Source organism: Mycteria americana, chromosome 14 (genome assembly GCF_035582795.1).
Source record: "Mycteria americana isolate JAX WOST 10 ecotype Jacksonville Zoo and Gardens chromosome 14, USCA_MyAme_1.0, whole genome shotgun sequence".
Classification (NCBI taxonomy): Eukaryota; Metazoa; Chordata; class Aves; order Ciconiiformes; family Ciconiidae; genus Mycteria; species Mycteria americana.
Genome location: NC_134378.1, coordinates 10,920,845 through 10,938,119, shown reverse-complemented (window position 1 = coordinate 10,938,119; position 17,275 = coordinate 10,920,845). Strand labels below are relative to the sequence as shown.

The 17,275-nt window shown below is 41.6% G+C and overlaps 1 protein-coding gene across 1 annotated transcript in view; it reads left to right on the top strand.

Annotated features, from left to right (window-relative positions):
• Positions 1–781: 781 nt before the first annotated feature.
• BCAS1 (brain enriched myelin associated protein 1) overlaps positions 782–17,275 on the top strand; it is a 50,753-nt gene continuing 34,259 nt past the window's right edge. Inside the window, exons 1-4 of the mRNA XM_075516946.1 lie at positions 782–850; positions 956–1,037; positions 10,847–11,430; positions 17,010–17,165. Coding sequence (XP_075373061.1) covers positions 782–850; positions 956–1,037; positions 10,847–11,430; positions 17,010–17,165 — 891 coding nt within the window. The remainder of the gene's footprint in view (positions 851–955; positions 1,038–10,846; positions 11,431–17,009; positions 17,166–17,275) is intronic.

Below are 17,275 nucleotides of genomic sequence, written 5' to 3'. Positions count from 1 at the left end.
AAGCCATTTTAAACTGACTAGCTTGAGTATCAGTAGTGCCGCACCTGTGGCAACATGAGGTGCTCAAAAACCACATCCAGGACCACAGATGAATGCCGCGGTGGCCGGTTCATGTCTCTGACTTGCTGCAGGTACAGTCTTGGCAGTGCTCGAACTAGCCAAGGAAAGGGAGCTCAGTTACTCCTGTGAGCTGCAGTCAACTGGTGAAGCTGTCTAGAGCGGGCCAAGTACTTCCACAGCCACGGGTGAAAATCTTCCCCAGAGGATTTGTTATACGTAACTGCAGGACATACAGGGCCCAGTTTTCAGAGTTTACATGCACAATGTCTTTACATGCTGCCTCTCTTCTCTCTTCTTTTTTTAAAATGAAAACCGAACAAGAATATAAAACCCCACCAAGCTGCTCTAATATATTCATATATTTTGGTCTTTTTCACTTTATTCTGCTGCTAACTCCATGTTACTATCTACCGAGTCCTAATGAATGATGCCGGTGCGATCACATCCAGTTTTCCTCAACAAACGAGACAAGTTTGTCAGTTTGTACCATTTTCGGTGAGCAGCTGTGAGCCCCTCTGCGTAAGTGGGTTTGGGTGAGTGGTGGGTGCAGAGTGATGACTAGGGCAGGTGCCTGTGGGAAGGCAGGTGGGGCTCCTTAGGGATTCCAACAGGCTGTCACCATTGGCTGTCTCTTAATCTGAATTAGGCAGTGAATTAATATTAATGAGAAAGAAAGGGTTATTTGGGTTGTTTTTTTTTTCCCTTCTACCTTACAGGAACTATGGGGAATTCAACGAGTGGCCTAGAGGAAGCTGAAGAAGACAACACATGCACAGTAAAGAGCTACCAGGTAAGCGAGAGCTGCACGCTCTCATCTTCTCTGGCTATTGCATATTGCAATTTTCAAATCCCATCATGTACCCAGTCCTAAGAACTGTATTATTTGCTATTTCAGGCTCTATCTGAATCTCCTGACAATATTAAAAATGGATCTGTTGTACTTGTTCAGACTCATTCTCCTGCAATGAACGGTGAAGGTATGTACTGGGAAAGGGTGGCATATTTGCACTACTTTTGCCACCAGACAGGCAGAGAGAGGTTTATAGTGGAGCAACAATAAATATTGGTGCATTGCCTCAAACCAAAAGATGAGCCCATGCTTCAGCTCGTACTTGTGAATCGGTATGTGTGGTTTTTCAGAAGCTTGGAAGTTTACAGATAAAGAGTAAAATAAGAAAATATTTCCAAAGTCTGCTGGAAGCTGTTTGTTTAATTGTTCTAAGAATTTGATTCTGCATCTGGTCCACAAGAAGTGGTTTTATAGCCCGCATATTTTTGTTAGCATGAAGTATTATATGGCAGGAGTGGTTTGGCACTGGTCCCTTTCAGGTTGCTGCGCAAACCTCAGGGTGTCCTGTGATAAAAGACCTCTGCTTGGGCTCTGGTGGAAATAGTGCCTCTAACAAGCTTTGGAGGAATCATTGCTGCAAGGAGCACAGATTTGGGCTCTTGAAAGGGGCATAATGCAGCAACGGCACCAAGGCAAGGATCAGTGGCCTGGTAGTGAGGTTTTGTGTTTGTGGGGGACACAATGAGACGTTGTTTTGCAGACTGGAATAAGAGAGCAGTTCATGTGTTGGAAGGGAGAGCAAGTTGTCTTTAAATAATGTCACAGCATCCCTGCTGCTAGCAGGGAGTTACCAGGTGATGTCTTGTGCTTGGATGCCAGATTGAAATATCCACTGGTGTGGAAACTGATAGTTGGGAGGGGATGTAGGACACTATTAAAAAAAAAAAAAAAACCCAGCCACAAAACAACAGGACTGAATGCATTGAAAAAGTAAACTTGTGCACACCAGAAACTAAACTTGTTGAGCTTTAAAATGTTTCCCAACTGCTGTGGAGGAGTAACCTTTGTGAGGCAAATGTTTGTGCTGTTGATGAGGCTGCTTTGCTTTGCCAAACCCATTCTCTGGTCACAGTGGGCACAGCCCTGGCACTATACAGAAAATGGGCTGTTATATGGAAAGCCACTATAATTTTCTGTTTATAAAAGACATCAACAATGCGCCCTAGACTTAAGGGTCTATCCCCAAATTGCCTAATAATGATGCCTAAAGATAGGCAGGCTGGAACAGTACAAAGCTTTGCAGAAATGGAGTATCTTGAGATGGACAGGGGAGGTAAAACAGTAACGGGCCAGAAAAATGACTATTGTATTGCTCCAGGTAACGCTGACCTGCTTACCAATGAGCTTGGTGTGTCTCACTTGATTTAAGCTTTGTAAGGAGCTTGAGGAAGGTGTTTCCAGGGATACCTGAGGGTGGCACAAGAGGAGTTCACCCTGCTGACGGGGCGTTTTAGCTCCACGACTCTGAGGGGTGCTTACCAAGTGCCCCAGCTTGTTACGATAACGAGTGTAGAAAAGGGTGATGGAATGAGGCAAGCCCAAAAGAAATGTGTTAGTGTAAATTATTTAAAGCCCAGAGTAATATTGTATTAAGGTGACAAAGGGAAAAGGAAGGGAGTAGGAAACTGTTTTGGGGGGACTCTTTTAGTGGCTGCAATAAGGCATTATTTTGAAACATTCTGCGTGGGCTCAGCCTTCTTGGGGGTGTTTTGAGCAGTTTAACATTAATAAAAGAAAATTTTGCAAAATTCTCTGCAAGCTGGTTACAAAAAATGAAACAAAATTAAAAATAAAATAAAATCCAGGTCTTAGCTACGTGTTCTCATCCACAAGGTTGTAAAGTCTTAGAAACCACCTTTGCATTTTTTTGTGAAACTATATTTCTGATCCTTTCAGTAGCAATTTCAACAAATGATATGACAGAAATGTGAGCGCCTTTTTGTTCATCTAAACATTTCCACCTTGTTCCCTGATTTCTGGTCCTGTATGCTTGGGTAGGTGCATTGTTTTGACTTCAAAGATACAAAACAACTACTTGTTAACAATGAAATATGTATAGGGATTTTTTTTTTCTGTCCTGTTTGTCATTTAGAAAAAGTGATTGGCTGGGAAAGTACCGTAAGGTGGTAGGCATTATGCCTGCAGTCATGCTGTTATAACAGAATTGCCTCTGGACCTGAGGTTTTGCAGTGAAATGCCACTTCTGATCCTGAGCTGGGCCTGAACGTACCTTTCCTATAGAGAAACCTACCTTGCTCTCATTTTGGAGGTAGAAAGGTAGACGGTAGACCTTCTTGAAGAGAGCAGAGTACATCTAATCTGCAGTGAGATCTTCATAAACAAAATTTAACTGTGTCAACTGCCTGTGTTCAAATTCTAGGGAATATAGGGTATAGCACAGTAATTTATAGAGCTAGATAGATGACAACTGACGATGCAGCATGGCTGACAACATTATTGCCAAGAGGTCAGGCCTATTTACCAGAATTTATTCAAACTGTGTCACAAGGCTTATGTTGCAACCCTGACCACCTCTCTCCTATTACAGGATGTATTGGATATTACTCAACTACTGCCAGGGCAACAAGAGCATGGGGGGGGAGGCGATGACTTGTTTCTCTGCGCGCTAATGAAATAAAATCGATATGCCCCTATTATGTATAACTGTGGGTGTTAGTGTAGAAGTTGAATAGTTGGTGGAGATATGGGTAAATCACTACTTAGTAAGTGCATCCCATTTTCAGACCTATTTGGGTGGTGTTCATAGCAGGACAGCAACTGGCTTTTGGAGGGATCGCACCAGTGGCAGGCTGGACCCTGGGCTCCCCGCGGGAAGGTGCCTGTCAGCAGCTGAGCCCCGCTTCCAGTGCTGACATCTGGAAAAGCTGGTGGGAGCTACATGGCCTGAGCACTAAAAATTTGGGTCCAAGTAGTTTTTAAGTTATCTCCACATATTCATGGGCAATTGCTCTCATCCACGGACATGTGTGTCTCCTCACCTTTCAGCACCTCATTAATTTCTCCTTCCACCTCTTGATGGCTTTGGAGCCTTTTTGAGCAGCATTCAGGCAGCACTCATTTGGAGCAGCATTGCTTCAGTTCCTATCTCTGCAGATTCAGCCACGTTAATTTTACCAGCGTTTTCCTTGCATTGGATTTCTTTCTGTTTTCAGAATACAATAAAACCCAGCAATTCTCTCTAATCTCTGTAGGGAAAGAAAATATTATTTTATTATTCATTGTTAAGAGAACCCTCCAGCCTGTTACATCCAGTTGCAAAATCTAAGCTTAGACAAAAATAATCAAAGCCTGGTATGGAAATATGCAGATGGTACTGATTACAGTTCAGAATCTCTGTTCCATGGCTAATTTCCTAACGCTATCGAGCTATAATAAGTCAGTTTAAACGGTTGCCCACTAGAAACTAAAAGCCTGTAGCTGTGTGTTTCTGCTGGTGTAAACCAGCAGAGTTCTGGGAAGTAAATAAAAGCCAGATGATTTACACTGTCTGAAGACCTAGAAAATAAGTGTACGTTTTACTCTTTATATAAAAAATTTAAGCACATGGCATTGTTTTAGTTAAATGGATTACATAATTAATGTAATTACTACATCGGTTTAAGTAGCAAGTTGAAAAATTGGACTGTCCTGTGTTGATATTACTTGTACTTTACCTTTATTAATGTTTAAAAAGCAGTTAAAATCAGTAACTATTTAGATACCACTGGAATCTCACTGCTTTGTGTAATGTAATCAAGGTCTTGGTGAAGTAAGTGCAAGTGCTGTTTGGAGATAGAAGTTATTCCTATAGAAAATGTAGTTGATAGCGTTTCTAAAATGAAATCATGCAAGCAATAGTACTGTAATCTATTTTACGGTCATAAAGTGAGCACTTCTGGAGAAGACAAAAGAGCTGCAAAAAAGGCAAGTGAAGCAAGAGGATTTTATTAATAGTGTTAGCTGTATGTTTGTGGTCTTTGTCTTGTTAGTTTGCATTTCTGTGATTGCTGGTGATCTGACCATGTGCTGTGCATTAAATGGTATAGTTGATAAATGAGTCTATGAAATCTAGATCTGCTAATATAATGAAAAAAAGAATCTAGGGAGTTAACTTAATATGGCCAGAGGAAGTAATGTTATTTGGAAGAGCCCCGTCACCATCTGCTTCACATCTGGGTGAGCAGATTGGTGACTGGTTCCCTACATTTGCTGCTTCTGCTCAAACAGCCTGACAGATGTGTGGACTTAAGGATTCTTTCCATGACTTGCCTTTCCTGCTCCTATTGATTATCAGGGCTGCAGACATTGCACAGAGTGCTAGCAGCCACCTTCTCCTCCTGTAATGCCATTTAAATAGTAGTGGTGCCCTTACTGCTACATCATGACACGTTGCTTTGCAAGCAAAAGGAAGCAAACTTCAGCCTGACTTTTCCTAATGTTTTGTGTTGGCCTTTTTGAACTTTAAGTAATGTAAGTACTTGGGGGACAACAGGTAAAGGGAAGAAGGCCAGAATTAAAAGCTGTATATCTCTGAGATTTGCACTACATAGAGCAGAAATGTATCAGGAGGACAAAATGGGAAAAATTTTGTTTGTATTGGGTGGCAATTACATGCAGATTAAAACAATGATCCGGTCATAAAATGAAAGATTACACAAGGAAGAAAAGTTCAGTTAAGATGCTACTCCTTTGTTCCAGAGGATAAATCTGATTCAGCAAATTCTGCTACTAGCCAGTATCTAACAGAAATGGGTGTATTGCAATAACTCAGCGTGCTTGTAAGGTGGGAAACTTAATGTTTGCTTTTTTTTTTTTTTAAAGAATGATCATTACTATTCTTGCTGCTAGCTTCTTTTCCCCTATTTCCATTAATTTCAGTAAATCTGTTAGGTAAATAACAATGCTAGTTAACTTAGTGAAACAAAATTATTCTTAGAGCATAAATGTCCTGTCAACTTTATTTGCATGGAATAGTTGAGCAAGATAAAAAAGAAAAAACATTCTAATATTCTTTTCAAAGAAAGGGGGGAAATGTCTTATTTTGGAATTCTCTAATGCTTCTGAAAACTCAGAAGCATTACATGTACATATGGCTTATATATCATTATGATACCAACTCAGTTCTAAATAACGGAAGAAAAAATTAACCTACGCGATATCTATAAAAATATATCAGAAATGTAAATTAGAAAATTCACTCTTTGTTGCCAGGTATTTAGATTTTTAAGCCTAGTATTTGCTGCAGTAATTCATTCAGGGCTATTATAACCCATTGTGCTGGCTACACTGATGGACTTCTTAGTGCCAAATGTTGCCTTGTAGCTCTTAATGGTTCCTTCATGGCCATTAAAATCTATTGTCTCCATGATTATCTGAACGCCAGGGAACAAGATAATGCCGTGGCACTATAATTACATTGCTAAGCAAAATATCTGTTTGTAACTGGCTTGTATTCAAAATAGTCACAGATACTAAAACCGTAGCTCATGACTTCCTCAGTTCCGTTTCAAAAAAACCTGATAGTTTTCTGTTGTCAAAAGCAACAACATCAGAAAAAATTTTCTCCTAGCATTTATTTTATGGCATGTTCACATGTTAGTGGCCTACAGGAGGAGACGTCTATGCTGAAGACCTTGCCAATTCCAGTTGTTCCTCATTCAATAGCTAAAAATTACTTGCACTATGAAAGAGTTAGTAGGATAAGTGATAGGAGGTGAGAAGCTGCCAATGTAAAACATCGCAGGACTTTATTTTATATGTTCCCTACGTGTAAGTATTAGCCATGAGGGTGCATACAACTACTGGAACCAGGCTAACTATCAAAGGCTAAGGAAAAGGGGCATGTTTGAAGAAAGCATCTGAAGGATTTAACTTGGGCAAATTGAGCATCAAAAATAGCTGCCTACACAGTGCATGGCTTAGGCTGCTGCCAGGAATAAAAAGAGCAAACTAAGCTTCAGAGAAAATCAGGTTATGGTGGAGGAGGGGGGAAGGCAATCTGGAAGTGCTGGACAGAATTGCTTTTGGTCCCACTTGAGGGAGTTTGGCTGCCATCTGTTATGTGCACCAGGCTGAAGTCTGGTTATATTCCCACTGATTAGCAAAAGCAAATCAGCTGACGAAACCTTGGGCAGCCTTTTTATTTATGTCGGACTGGCGGCTCTGAACTTCCTTTTGTCAGTCACATCCTCAGGATTCCTGCCCACAATGGCCGTTCCCTCTGGTCGAAGGCTGCATCTTGGTCGCAAACACATGTGGAATAGGTGCTTTGCTGCAGGCACTCTACACGGACGCTTTCTGAGCTCTGCTGCCTGCCTGGGGGGGTCTGGGTCCATTAGGTCCCATAATGAACAGAAATAATTCCATACCTATATGGTCAGTTTTGCAGCTCGCGTGGTCAACTTAAAGCCTGTGCTCGTCTTAAGGCTTTGTCCATTATTGCTAGCTCTGTCTATTAAAATCTAAGCACTTTTTAAAATTCAGTGCTAATTCTGCAGACTGGATCCCGTTCTGTGTCGGCAAACACGGGACTGTTCGTCATCCTCAGCCTACGGAAGTGCTTAAAATGCTAAAGTCAGGATCCAAAAGGAAGGGGGAGAAAGTCTGCCAGCAATTACTTCTGAGCAGGGAAATGGTATTAACATAACATGGCACTAACCATTATTTTTCTCTGTACGGTTTTTCTTATAAGTCCAGGAAAAAACAGCAGTCTAATCTAGCAAATTTCAGAAAAAATATTCATATTTTGAGTGTGTTCTTACAGAAGAGGGATTTTGTGCAGCTATAGTATTGCTTTTTTAACATATCCTGATGAAGTGAAGGGAAAGGAAGGACAAATCTTCCGTAGTGTGACTGTCTTTTGTTAAATACTTGAAAGGAAAAAGCCTGTGTAGTAGAAGTATGAAATGCTGTAAACTGTATATTGATTTTAGTTTCAGAGCACTTATTAATCTCATTCAGAGTGAGCAGCTTTGATCTGCTTGCGGACCTGGCCTAGAATTTGGGAGGTTTTGCTTCTATTCCTAATCCTGCCTCTGGATTGTAGAACAATTTTGGAAAGAATGGCACTTGTGTCTCTTTAAAAACAAAAATATCATGCCATTTTCATCCAAATACTGCAATTTCAAAGCCTTTCTCCTTCACGGTTTGCTGTGAATATGGCCCGAGTCAAACTCAGCCCACCGCAGTAGTGTCTCCTCTCTGGTGGTGGGATCTGCTTTGCCTGGTGTCTGAGCAGACTTTCCCTGAAACAGTTTGAACTGTTTTGACACAAGAGACACACTGCAGAGCTCATGCCGGTGATATTTTCCAGGTCTTTCATTCCTTCCATGATAATTAGAGATAAAAGGGGCTTGATAGGTTCACGAGCTACTTTTTGTTTGGTTGGTTTTCTTAATGATGAGCTTATATTCCTATTTTTATACTAAAGACAGTTTTCCTGTATTTCATTTTTTATCTGTTACACAAAGCAGAAGTTCAGCATCTATTACAATTATTTTCCAGTGGATATTGTTTCTGCTTTCTTTAGCTGGGGAAGGGTTTGCTTTTTGCTTCCTTCCCAAGTTTCCAACTATAATTAGAAGTTAGTGCTTTAGTTCTTTTTCATATAGTACTACAGGAGGCTCAGGAAACTGTAACTGATACTTAGTGGCCCTGACTGAACAGCTGGAGAGGTGGTTGAGTAGCTAGTTATTTGTACCTTTTCTTTGCCTGTCAGTATGTTGCAATAGGTGCTTATGAAATATTGCAGAAGAATATTACTGGCAAAGGATTCTTGCCAGTGTGAGTTATTTTCTTACATGAATAGTAACAGAGGGAATCCAGGGAAATAAATTTTCTCTATTAGAGTGCCCATAATGGAGTGAAATTCTATCTACCTGGACGGAACAGGTTGTACTGAGGTGCTCCGGCCCCTCTGCGTGCTTGCATATGCCCAAAACGCAATAAGACAGCAAATGTCAGATTAAAAATCTTAGAAGCAGCGAAGTTGGGAGCCAGCTCCCTGGCAGCTGGTAAAATGCTGGCCGCCGTTGTGAATCCTGCCACCGCAGCCCTCGCTTTGTCAGCTGCTGCCTCCGCTCCCGGCAAGCGTTTCGGTAAAGTCACTTGAGATTCACACCGGCATGCTGGCACTCGCCAGCACTTCTCATCTCTTGGGTTTATGGAAGCTCCTACCTTCTGCGAGTCGGGACCAACCCTGAACTGTGCAACAAGGGTCCCGCGGGGACTCTCGGTCACCAGGTTAAGGCTGTGGGGCAGGGGGTGTCACGGCCGGATGCTGGGGCTCTGCTCCCCTCCTGCATTTTCCCAGGGACATGACCAGGGTCCCTGGGCACTGCTGCAGGAGGGCCGTATCGAATGCATACAGACACATCTTATACAGTGCCTGCTGATGCTTGCGTGTTATTATGTAAAATCCTTCGGGGGGGGGGGGGGGGGGGGTAGTGGAAAGTTGTGGTAATGTTGCTGTGAAAAGCTAAGGGGTAGTTTTGAAAGCTGTGATCTCAAAATGTTCTGCTTTCCTTATCTTAAAAAGCAATCTAAAAAAATGAAGCTGAACACTGAAGATCTGTACTGTGGAAGACAGACATTTCAGTCAGGTTTTGTTGGTATCCGGGGTTTTATTTCTGTTAGAGTAAAATGTAAAGGGCATAATATTGACTAGACTATCACAATTATCATTTGAAATCATTTCAATTTTACACTGAAACTGACAATTTTAAAATTCTAATTTAGCAAGTCAGTTTGAGACTGTCAATTTTTCACAGTTATAATTTAGTAGATCTAAATTCATCCTTGAAAACTGTGGCAATGATTGACAGGGAAATCAGATATATATTCTAGTCAAAGTAGGGAAGAGAAGCTCAAGCTGAGGGGGAGCTGTAAGGTTTACCTCTCGACGTCTCCTCTTGTTTATTGGGGTTGCACACCACATAATCTGTGATTCAGTCTCCCATCCACAAAACAGATACAAGAAAGATTTAATTTTTTTTCTTTTGTCTCTTGTTTCTTTTGTCTTCTGTAAAGCAGGAGCCTTCTCTTCCTGGCTACGTACACAGTATTAGGGATTTTCACCTCAGCTGTATTATCAAAGTGCCATTGTAATATAAAATCATAAAAGATACTTTTAAGATGAAAGATTTTTTCACATCTAAAGTGTGACGGCCATGTGTGCACAAGGGGGAATTATTTGTGAGAATTTGGGGGAGGAAATGTGATTAAGAGCCATATTGTTTGTGGGTAAAAAGAAATGTAAGGATAAGAAGCCTGGCTCAGATGTGATTTATAAGTATTCAAATCAGGCTTAAACTAACCTACAGACAATAGAGGAGAAATGCAAGTAGAAACTGCACTATGGAGAGTAGGCAGCAAGGCAAGGAACAGCGTTGGAAAAATTAATGAAATAAGTTATGGCTGCAAAGCCCTGCGGGGAGTTTGGCAAGCCAGGAAACAAAATCAGTCCTTGAATTTCCATTCTTTTTTTCCCATTTAGCTTTGACAGAGGAAAGTGTAATATGTTAATATATAACTTTGTCTCAAGTTTTATTGGGTTTTTTTGCATACCACTTCTTTAATTTTAATTGGAAAGTCAAATATCCTCAGCATGTCCACTGGGCCAAGTAGTCAAAAACCTGGGCCGTTATCTGACTTTGGCAGCTGAGAGGGGGCTGCGGAGAACATAAAATTTGCACCGACTTCAATGAGGATTGACAGGAAAGAAAATCAGGCGGGCAGGTCTGATAGATGAGCGGCAGCTCGTATTTAGCACAGGAAGACAACAGGGTCTCTAAACAAGTTGCACTCTGTGTGGTCCTTCCCGCGGCTCCACGTTTCAGAATTAGTTTATTAAAGAGCGAGGTCACCATGATTAATTGTGCAACCAGTATAACCTCTTTGCTGTGCTGGATAATTACTGTTTTATGCTTCTGTTTGTAGTGGATGCAAAGGCGAGTGTTGCACGGGATAATGTGGCCGTTTCTTCCCCGAAGACAATGGAGCAGAGCCCCGTTCCCGACGCGGGCGGGCAGAGTCTCGGGAGCGCTGCCAGGAGAGCTCTGCCATCTGCTAAATCCCGCTCTGTCTTTGGGTTTTCATGGTCTGTACCAGGGCGTACTGAAGACCCAGCTACAGATTCATCAGTTGGATCGGCAAAACTTGATGTCAGCTCAGAGGCGCCCGGATTGAACAAAGCACCAAGTGACAGCACGGAGGTTCCCGCAGCAGCTGCGCGGGAGGAAGACGCACATAAAAACCTGACCGGGGCCCCGCCGGCAGCATCGCTTTGTGACATCGATCTCGCGGCGTCGGTGACACCTGAGGGAGAGGATGTGGCTGCCTCAAAGCCAAAACAAGTAACCTTCTTTGACAGGATCTTCAAACTGGAGAAGGGAAAGGAAAAGAGTAAAACGCAAATTGATACCCAGGAGGAAAGGCAGACTTCAGACCTTCCTGACGGGCACATCACAGCGGAAGAGGCTGCTGGATTACAGAGCACATCAAACAGTGTCCCACAGGGGAAGGCAAGTGCTTGAGTAGGAATATCCATTTCGCTCTTAATGAAACTTCTTAGGAATATTAATAGCGCAGGACACCTTGATGTCATGATGGCTGTGTGAATGAACCGGTGTTGCTCTTAAAGTTATGGCAGGCAACCACGCGCAGGGGTGGCTGAATAGAGGCACGGGAGAAGAACCTATGGCAGAGTGGTAATAGCTCTGATGTCCGCCTCATGGCTAAACGCTGGCATCTGACCTCGAGTTTAAATTCCTTTATTTCTCTGAAAGGTTTGAGTGAGATAGCTGTGTTCATGCTCCAGTTGCCAGGATGATGCACAGCAGCCAGCTACAAATGAAGGCAAAAATACCTGAAAGTAAAATTGTTTCTTATGCTTTAGGAGCTTGGAGTTTGACACTGGATGGTTTTAAAGAAGTTTTTTAGGAAGTTTTGTGCCATTCTTAAAATAGTCACTCTTCTTGAGCAATAGCTGCTTGTTGCATACACTACATACCACAATAAGAAAAGTACAGTAGCAATTTTTGCACTCTTAGCTATTGTGATTTTTTTTTTAGTCAAGGGAACATGGTTCCTTAGAATTGATTTTACAGGATGAGAATGCCATATAAGAAATTAAGTAACTTCTCTGAGAGAGCACACTAATCAAAGAAAGGAGCTGAAAACAGACATAAGTTTAGATTTTACACTTCCTGTGAAGTTTGATATCAGCAGATACTATAGGATTAATTTTCAGGTAATTAACTACTGAAAAGGGTCCATCCCCTGGATGGGGATAAGTGGCATAACTCTTATTAGTTCCACTGGAGAGGTGCCAGCATACACTAACTGGTGATCTAGCGCAAATCCTGTCCAATGTCAGGAACAGGAGGGAGAAACGAGCTGCCTGGCCCCCTTATCAGAATCCATGTGTAAATGCCATTTTAATAGTAACTGCTTTCATTGGCCTAGTTCAGGCTTACAAATAAGGCTGCTGTATGATCGCTAATGCTTTGAATAGTGTTGAACGTCGTTCACAAGATGCTCACTGCTTGCGCTGATGGCATTGCAGGTTGTCCCCAAAAGTCTCTTCAATTTCTATCCTTCTACCTTGTCTTCTCTATCTTATGCCTCCTCAAATTTGAAGATTGCATTTCTTGTATAAACTTATAAATTGTAATATTTTTCTGAAGAGTCATTTGTAAGACTGAACAGTTGCGTTTTTGACCATTGCCCTTCAAAAGCGGCACTTATCAGTAGTATTTCAGACACCTATATATGCGCATTTAAAGAATCCGTAGTCTCAACCAAGCAGAATATAAAGTCATTCACTACATAAACAGAACAGGGTGAATAATTCAGAATGAATAATCTATTCAGTGTGTACTGGCACTCCTGTTTGTAGCTTATAAGACTGAAGCTTTTCAACACTGTAAATTCCTGCAGATATTTTTTACTAATACACACAAAGAATAAGTTTTGCCTATGACTCGCAAGTATTGTTACTTTTACAATCAAATGCAAAGTTCATAATTTTCTATTTTGCTGTGATTGCAAACGACAGAGTGTGAAAGGTCACGGTTTGTGCTGTTGAAGTAGTACAGTGTGAAACTCTGTAATGAAATAACAATCTGAAGTAGCTTTAACCAGAAGTCGGAGTTAGACATTTGCTGGTAGCAAATAGTCATGTTGGGAAAGCTCAATTAAGCAAAGGTTTGTAATAAGCAACCATCAGGGGACAGAACAAAATCTAAATCTTATTCTGTCCCTTCAAACAGATACTAGAAGCACTGTTCATTCAGATTAAGCTTTTTTTATATCAATAATGCCTAGCTTTCTTATTAATTTTGAATTCTGTTCCAGTCTTCAGTTTATACCTATCTACATACTGATAGTAATGGGAATAATCTGGAAATCCCAGGCACTCATCGGCTGTAGGTTATGTTTGTGCGTGTGTTTGCAGGACCCTAGCCCACACAGCAGCTTTCTGGGGCCTGCTGGAGGACAGGTCTCCTCTTTGACAGAAGTGCCTGTACGTCTTTTATACGTGCGCTTAAAGCTGTACCACTGAAAATCTTTGAGGACTCACAAAATCGGGGTTCAAATTGCTCAGCATAAATGAGTGGCAGAACTGTATCACAGGGAAGAGTGAAATTTTAACCTTATCCTTGAATGTCTGGACTATAACTTTTTGTCTTTCATTCTTCAAATATGAAAAGGAGTATATGTTGGAGGCAGAGAGGAGTTAAGGACTTTTTCTGGGAAAAATATATCAACTAAACACTTCTGATATGTTGCCAAGCTTACTTTAACTCCATTTTTAAAACAAAGGCTGTGGCTCTGCCTTGCAGCACAGTTGCCTTCTGTTCCCTCTAAAGTTGCTAGTTCTCATGTAGGATGGGAGAATGACCAAGCCTAATTTAATTGCTGTTACTGTAGTAACTACAAACTGTTACCAAATAATTGTACTAAAAATCCAGATATTGCTGCCAACGGTTTCTTTTTTCTTTTTTGGTGGATTATGACTTGTAGTATCTGTAAAAGCTAAAAGCAAAGTTTCCCTGAATTGAGTGCCAACACAAAACAAACAGCATTGCTGGTAAGTAAGAGAGAGGCTCCACAGTTGTAGCTTAAGAGCTGCACAAACATTCTGTGTTTGGTGAACCACTCTTTATTTTTGTGGTCTACAAAACTACATTCAGAACACAGCATAATTAAAACAAGGACAGAATTCATGAATTCATGAAGCATTTACTATGTAAGCCAAAGAAAAGATAAATTATATGCCTGAAATGTTTCACTGAGCCATGATTCATACAAACAAAAGTGCTGGCAGGAATACATTCTTTTGATATGTTTTTCTAATGACTGAACCGAAACTACAGTATAAGTATTTAAGGTGTTTATTACCCCCAAATTTGGCTCCTCAAAGAAATGAATTGAACACTTACATAGTATCTGTTAACTTCTAACACTGACTTTCTTCTGTTATTTCTGGAGTTTTCTTTCATTATTTGCCTCCAGGGCTTTCTGCAGCATATTATGCAGTGAGCTGCTACAGAGGGTTTTGTGGTTGTTTGACTACGGCTCTGACAATGTGATATTGTAGGACTCCACATTATCTCTCCCTGATTTATATGCTGATGACCTGAGTCTGTGCTTCTTCCTACAGCAGTATTCCCATGAAAGCACAAGATGGATCACAGCGTCTATCTAAGTCCAGATTTGAGTTGTATCTCAGTAGCTAATGGCAGCCTTGGCTCGGGAATCCTGGAGTAGGGCTCCTGGTGCAGCAGTGGGTCATTACGGGGCCCACTTGTGCTCTGCAAGTCCGCGTTCAGGGATGTTTGGATGGCGTTGGGCCTCAAGCTCTGCACAGTCTGTAATAGCTTTCAATTCTGCAGGGCAAAGCGTGGCTTTAGCGGGGAGATACCCTGGCACAGCTAGTGCTGCCAGTAGCGGTACCTGTCCCCTCTGCAGTTGTCCCAGGTGGTAGCTGCTGCTGGTGACAGCTGTTTGCTACAGTGCTTGGCAAAAAGATCCCTTCCTCCTAAACAGAGTGCAGCCCAACACCAGAGCTTGGGCTTGTGCGTGTAAAAAAAAAAAAAAAAAAAAAAAAATTTGCTGATTTTTTTTGTTTGATAACATCAAGTAGTAAAGAGTTTGATAGCATCAAGTACTTCAGTTATGAAGCTAGTTTTGTTTAGCAACATATCTTCTGCCTCCTGCTTCTTTGGTCTCTTGCCTCATGCCTTTGTTGCCCCTTTAATATCTGAAACAGAGCCAGCATTTTTCATATGACCCGAGCTCTTTAGATGGCATCCCTGGAAGCAGGGCTGCCGAAGCTGGCGTGGCCACGCGTGTTCTGCATGGGACATATTGTTCTTGGAGCCACTCTGGCCCGTAACTGGCAGCTGGACAAAGTGGTGTGTTAGACCCTTGTAAGAAACTTCTAAATAGCCTGTTGAAGCACTCTGAACTGCTGTGCTGTGTTTCTTCCTGGGTAAACTTGGAAAACGGTGGGTGGAGAATTAGACAGAAGTCTGTTCTTGCAAGTAAAACCTTGCGTATTTTAACTCCTTAAATGCTGCATGGAGACTGGCCACTCCATGCTCATCCTTCCTGATGCCAAATTAGCCCTCTGAAGTTTTAAAATATTTATGCATCTTTAGTCTACTCCATCCTTTAGTGACCTATAGAAATGTATGTCCTCTGCAATAGGGTTCCTCTGCAAATGTGGTTTCTTTAATTCCCCAGTACAGGGAAAGGTTCTCAAGAGTACAATTTTATTTTAACTTTTCCTAGTAAAAATGGCACTGAACAACTATGATTGGCAGGTTAGGAAAAAACCCCTTGGTGTCACTTAGACCTCCAGGCAGTCTTTGAGAGCAGTGATTCAAATGTGCTGTTTACTGGAGACACCTGGACAGGCTCATCAGTTTTATTTCTTGTCCTGATTTTTCCTCTGGAGTAATCTGGGCATCTAGTATCCTAACAACTGCTTCTAGTTACTGTTTCCTAAGTGACCAGATACGTACTGCTGCCTAAATAGTTGGGGATGATAACTTCTGCTGAAGAATTATGGCACTGCTATGACTGTCTGTTCAATAACATCTCAAATCCCCTGCCAAAATCAAGGCCGCCATCGTGCTAGGCACAATTTACTTTAATAATAATTGACAGATCCAGCCCGGCACTTACAATGTAGACAGACAAAAGGGAGGAGGATTATTGGTAACAGACTCAGACATTACTAGCCAGATGCAGTACTCTTAAATATTAAAAAAGGAAATGCTGAATGGGACATGAGGACTTGTCTCAAGCTGCTCTCTCCTGCACAGCATTTGTGTTGGCTTTACCTGTGCAGGCTCAAGGCAGAAGCGGCCAGAATGGCAGGCAAATTCAGCATAAAAGGATGCCAAGCTCTCCAAAACCAGTCCAAGAAGAGTTTTTTAAAAACCAGACCCTTGTTTAGGTGTCTAAACAGAAACTGAGTAACCTAATATTACATATTTGTGAGTGCTCGAGCACTGGAAAACTATTTTTGGGCTCTGGGAACTGTAATTCCAGGAAGAGAGGAGGCAGCTCCATCTGGCTCAGAAGAATTACTTTGGGTTGTTGCTTTTTTCCTTCTTTTAATCTGTACCATGTTTGTGTTTGCTAGATAAAAATTATTTCTGGAATTGCAAAATACAGAGTATCGGAAGCAATCTTTGTATGGTACAATCAGACACTGAACCATCAAAGGCCAAAATCTCAGTGTTTGTTCCTATTCACAAGTTCAGCCTTGAAAAGAGAAAAGCGGTGTTGTTTGGGATGCCGTGTGCAACTTTACTTGTGTTTGTTATACTTGGTAGCCGAGAACAATGTTCCTCCAACCAATGGCAAATGCTGAATATATTAGAAAAGAGGGGAAAGAGATGTATAAATGCTCGATTGTTCTGAATATGTAGGCTGGAGAAGTATGGTTGGAATTAGGGTTGTGACTCTCAGGGCAACATAATGCAAGTCACAAATGTTACTTTTGCATTCCACTGGAAATTAAGCAAGCTAGGACTGAGGAAACTCTGCCCCTCTTTTGTTTTGTTTGTTTGGTTTTTTTTTTTAGGAGATAGATGACTGCAACCAAAAAGACCTACGGCAGGACTCGGCAGGTGTCAACGGTCTCGCTGCTGAGCAACCTGAAAAGGCAGAGGTAAAACAAGACAGCCCCCAACCAGCTGCTGCAGTAGATAAGTCCGTCATGAGTTTCCTTAAAACACTGGTAAGCTTTTGCCTTTCCTTTTCATCTCTAGGCTATGCTTTAAATTGTTTATAAAAATCCCATGTGGACATGTTGAGCTAAATGTAACATGTTTGCTGTCATGGGCACTG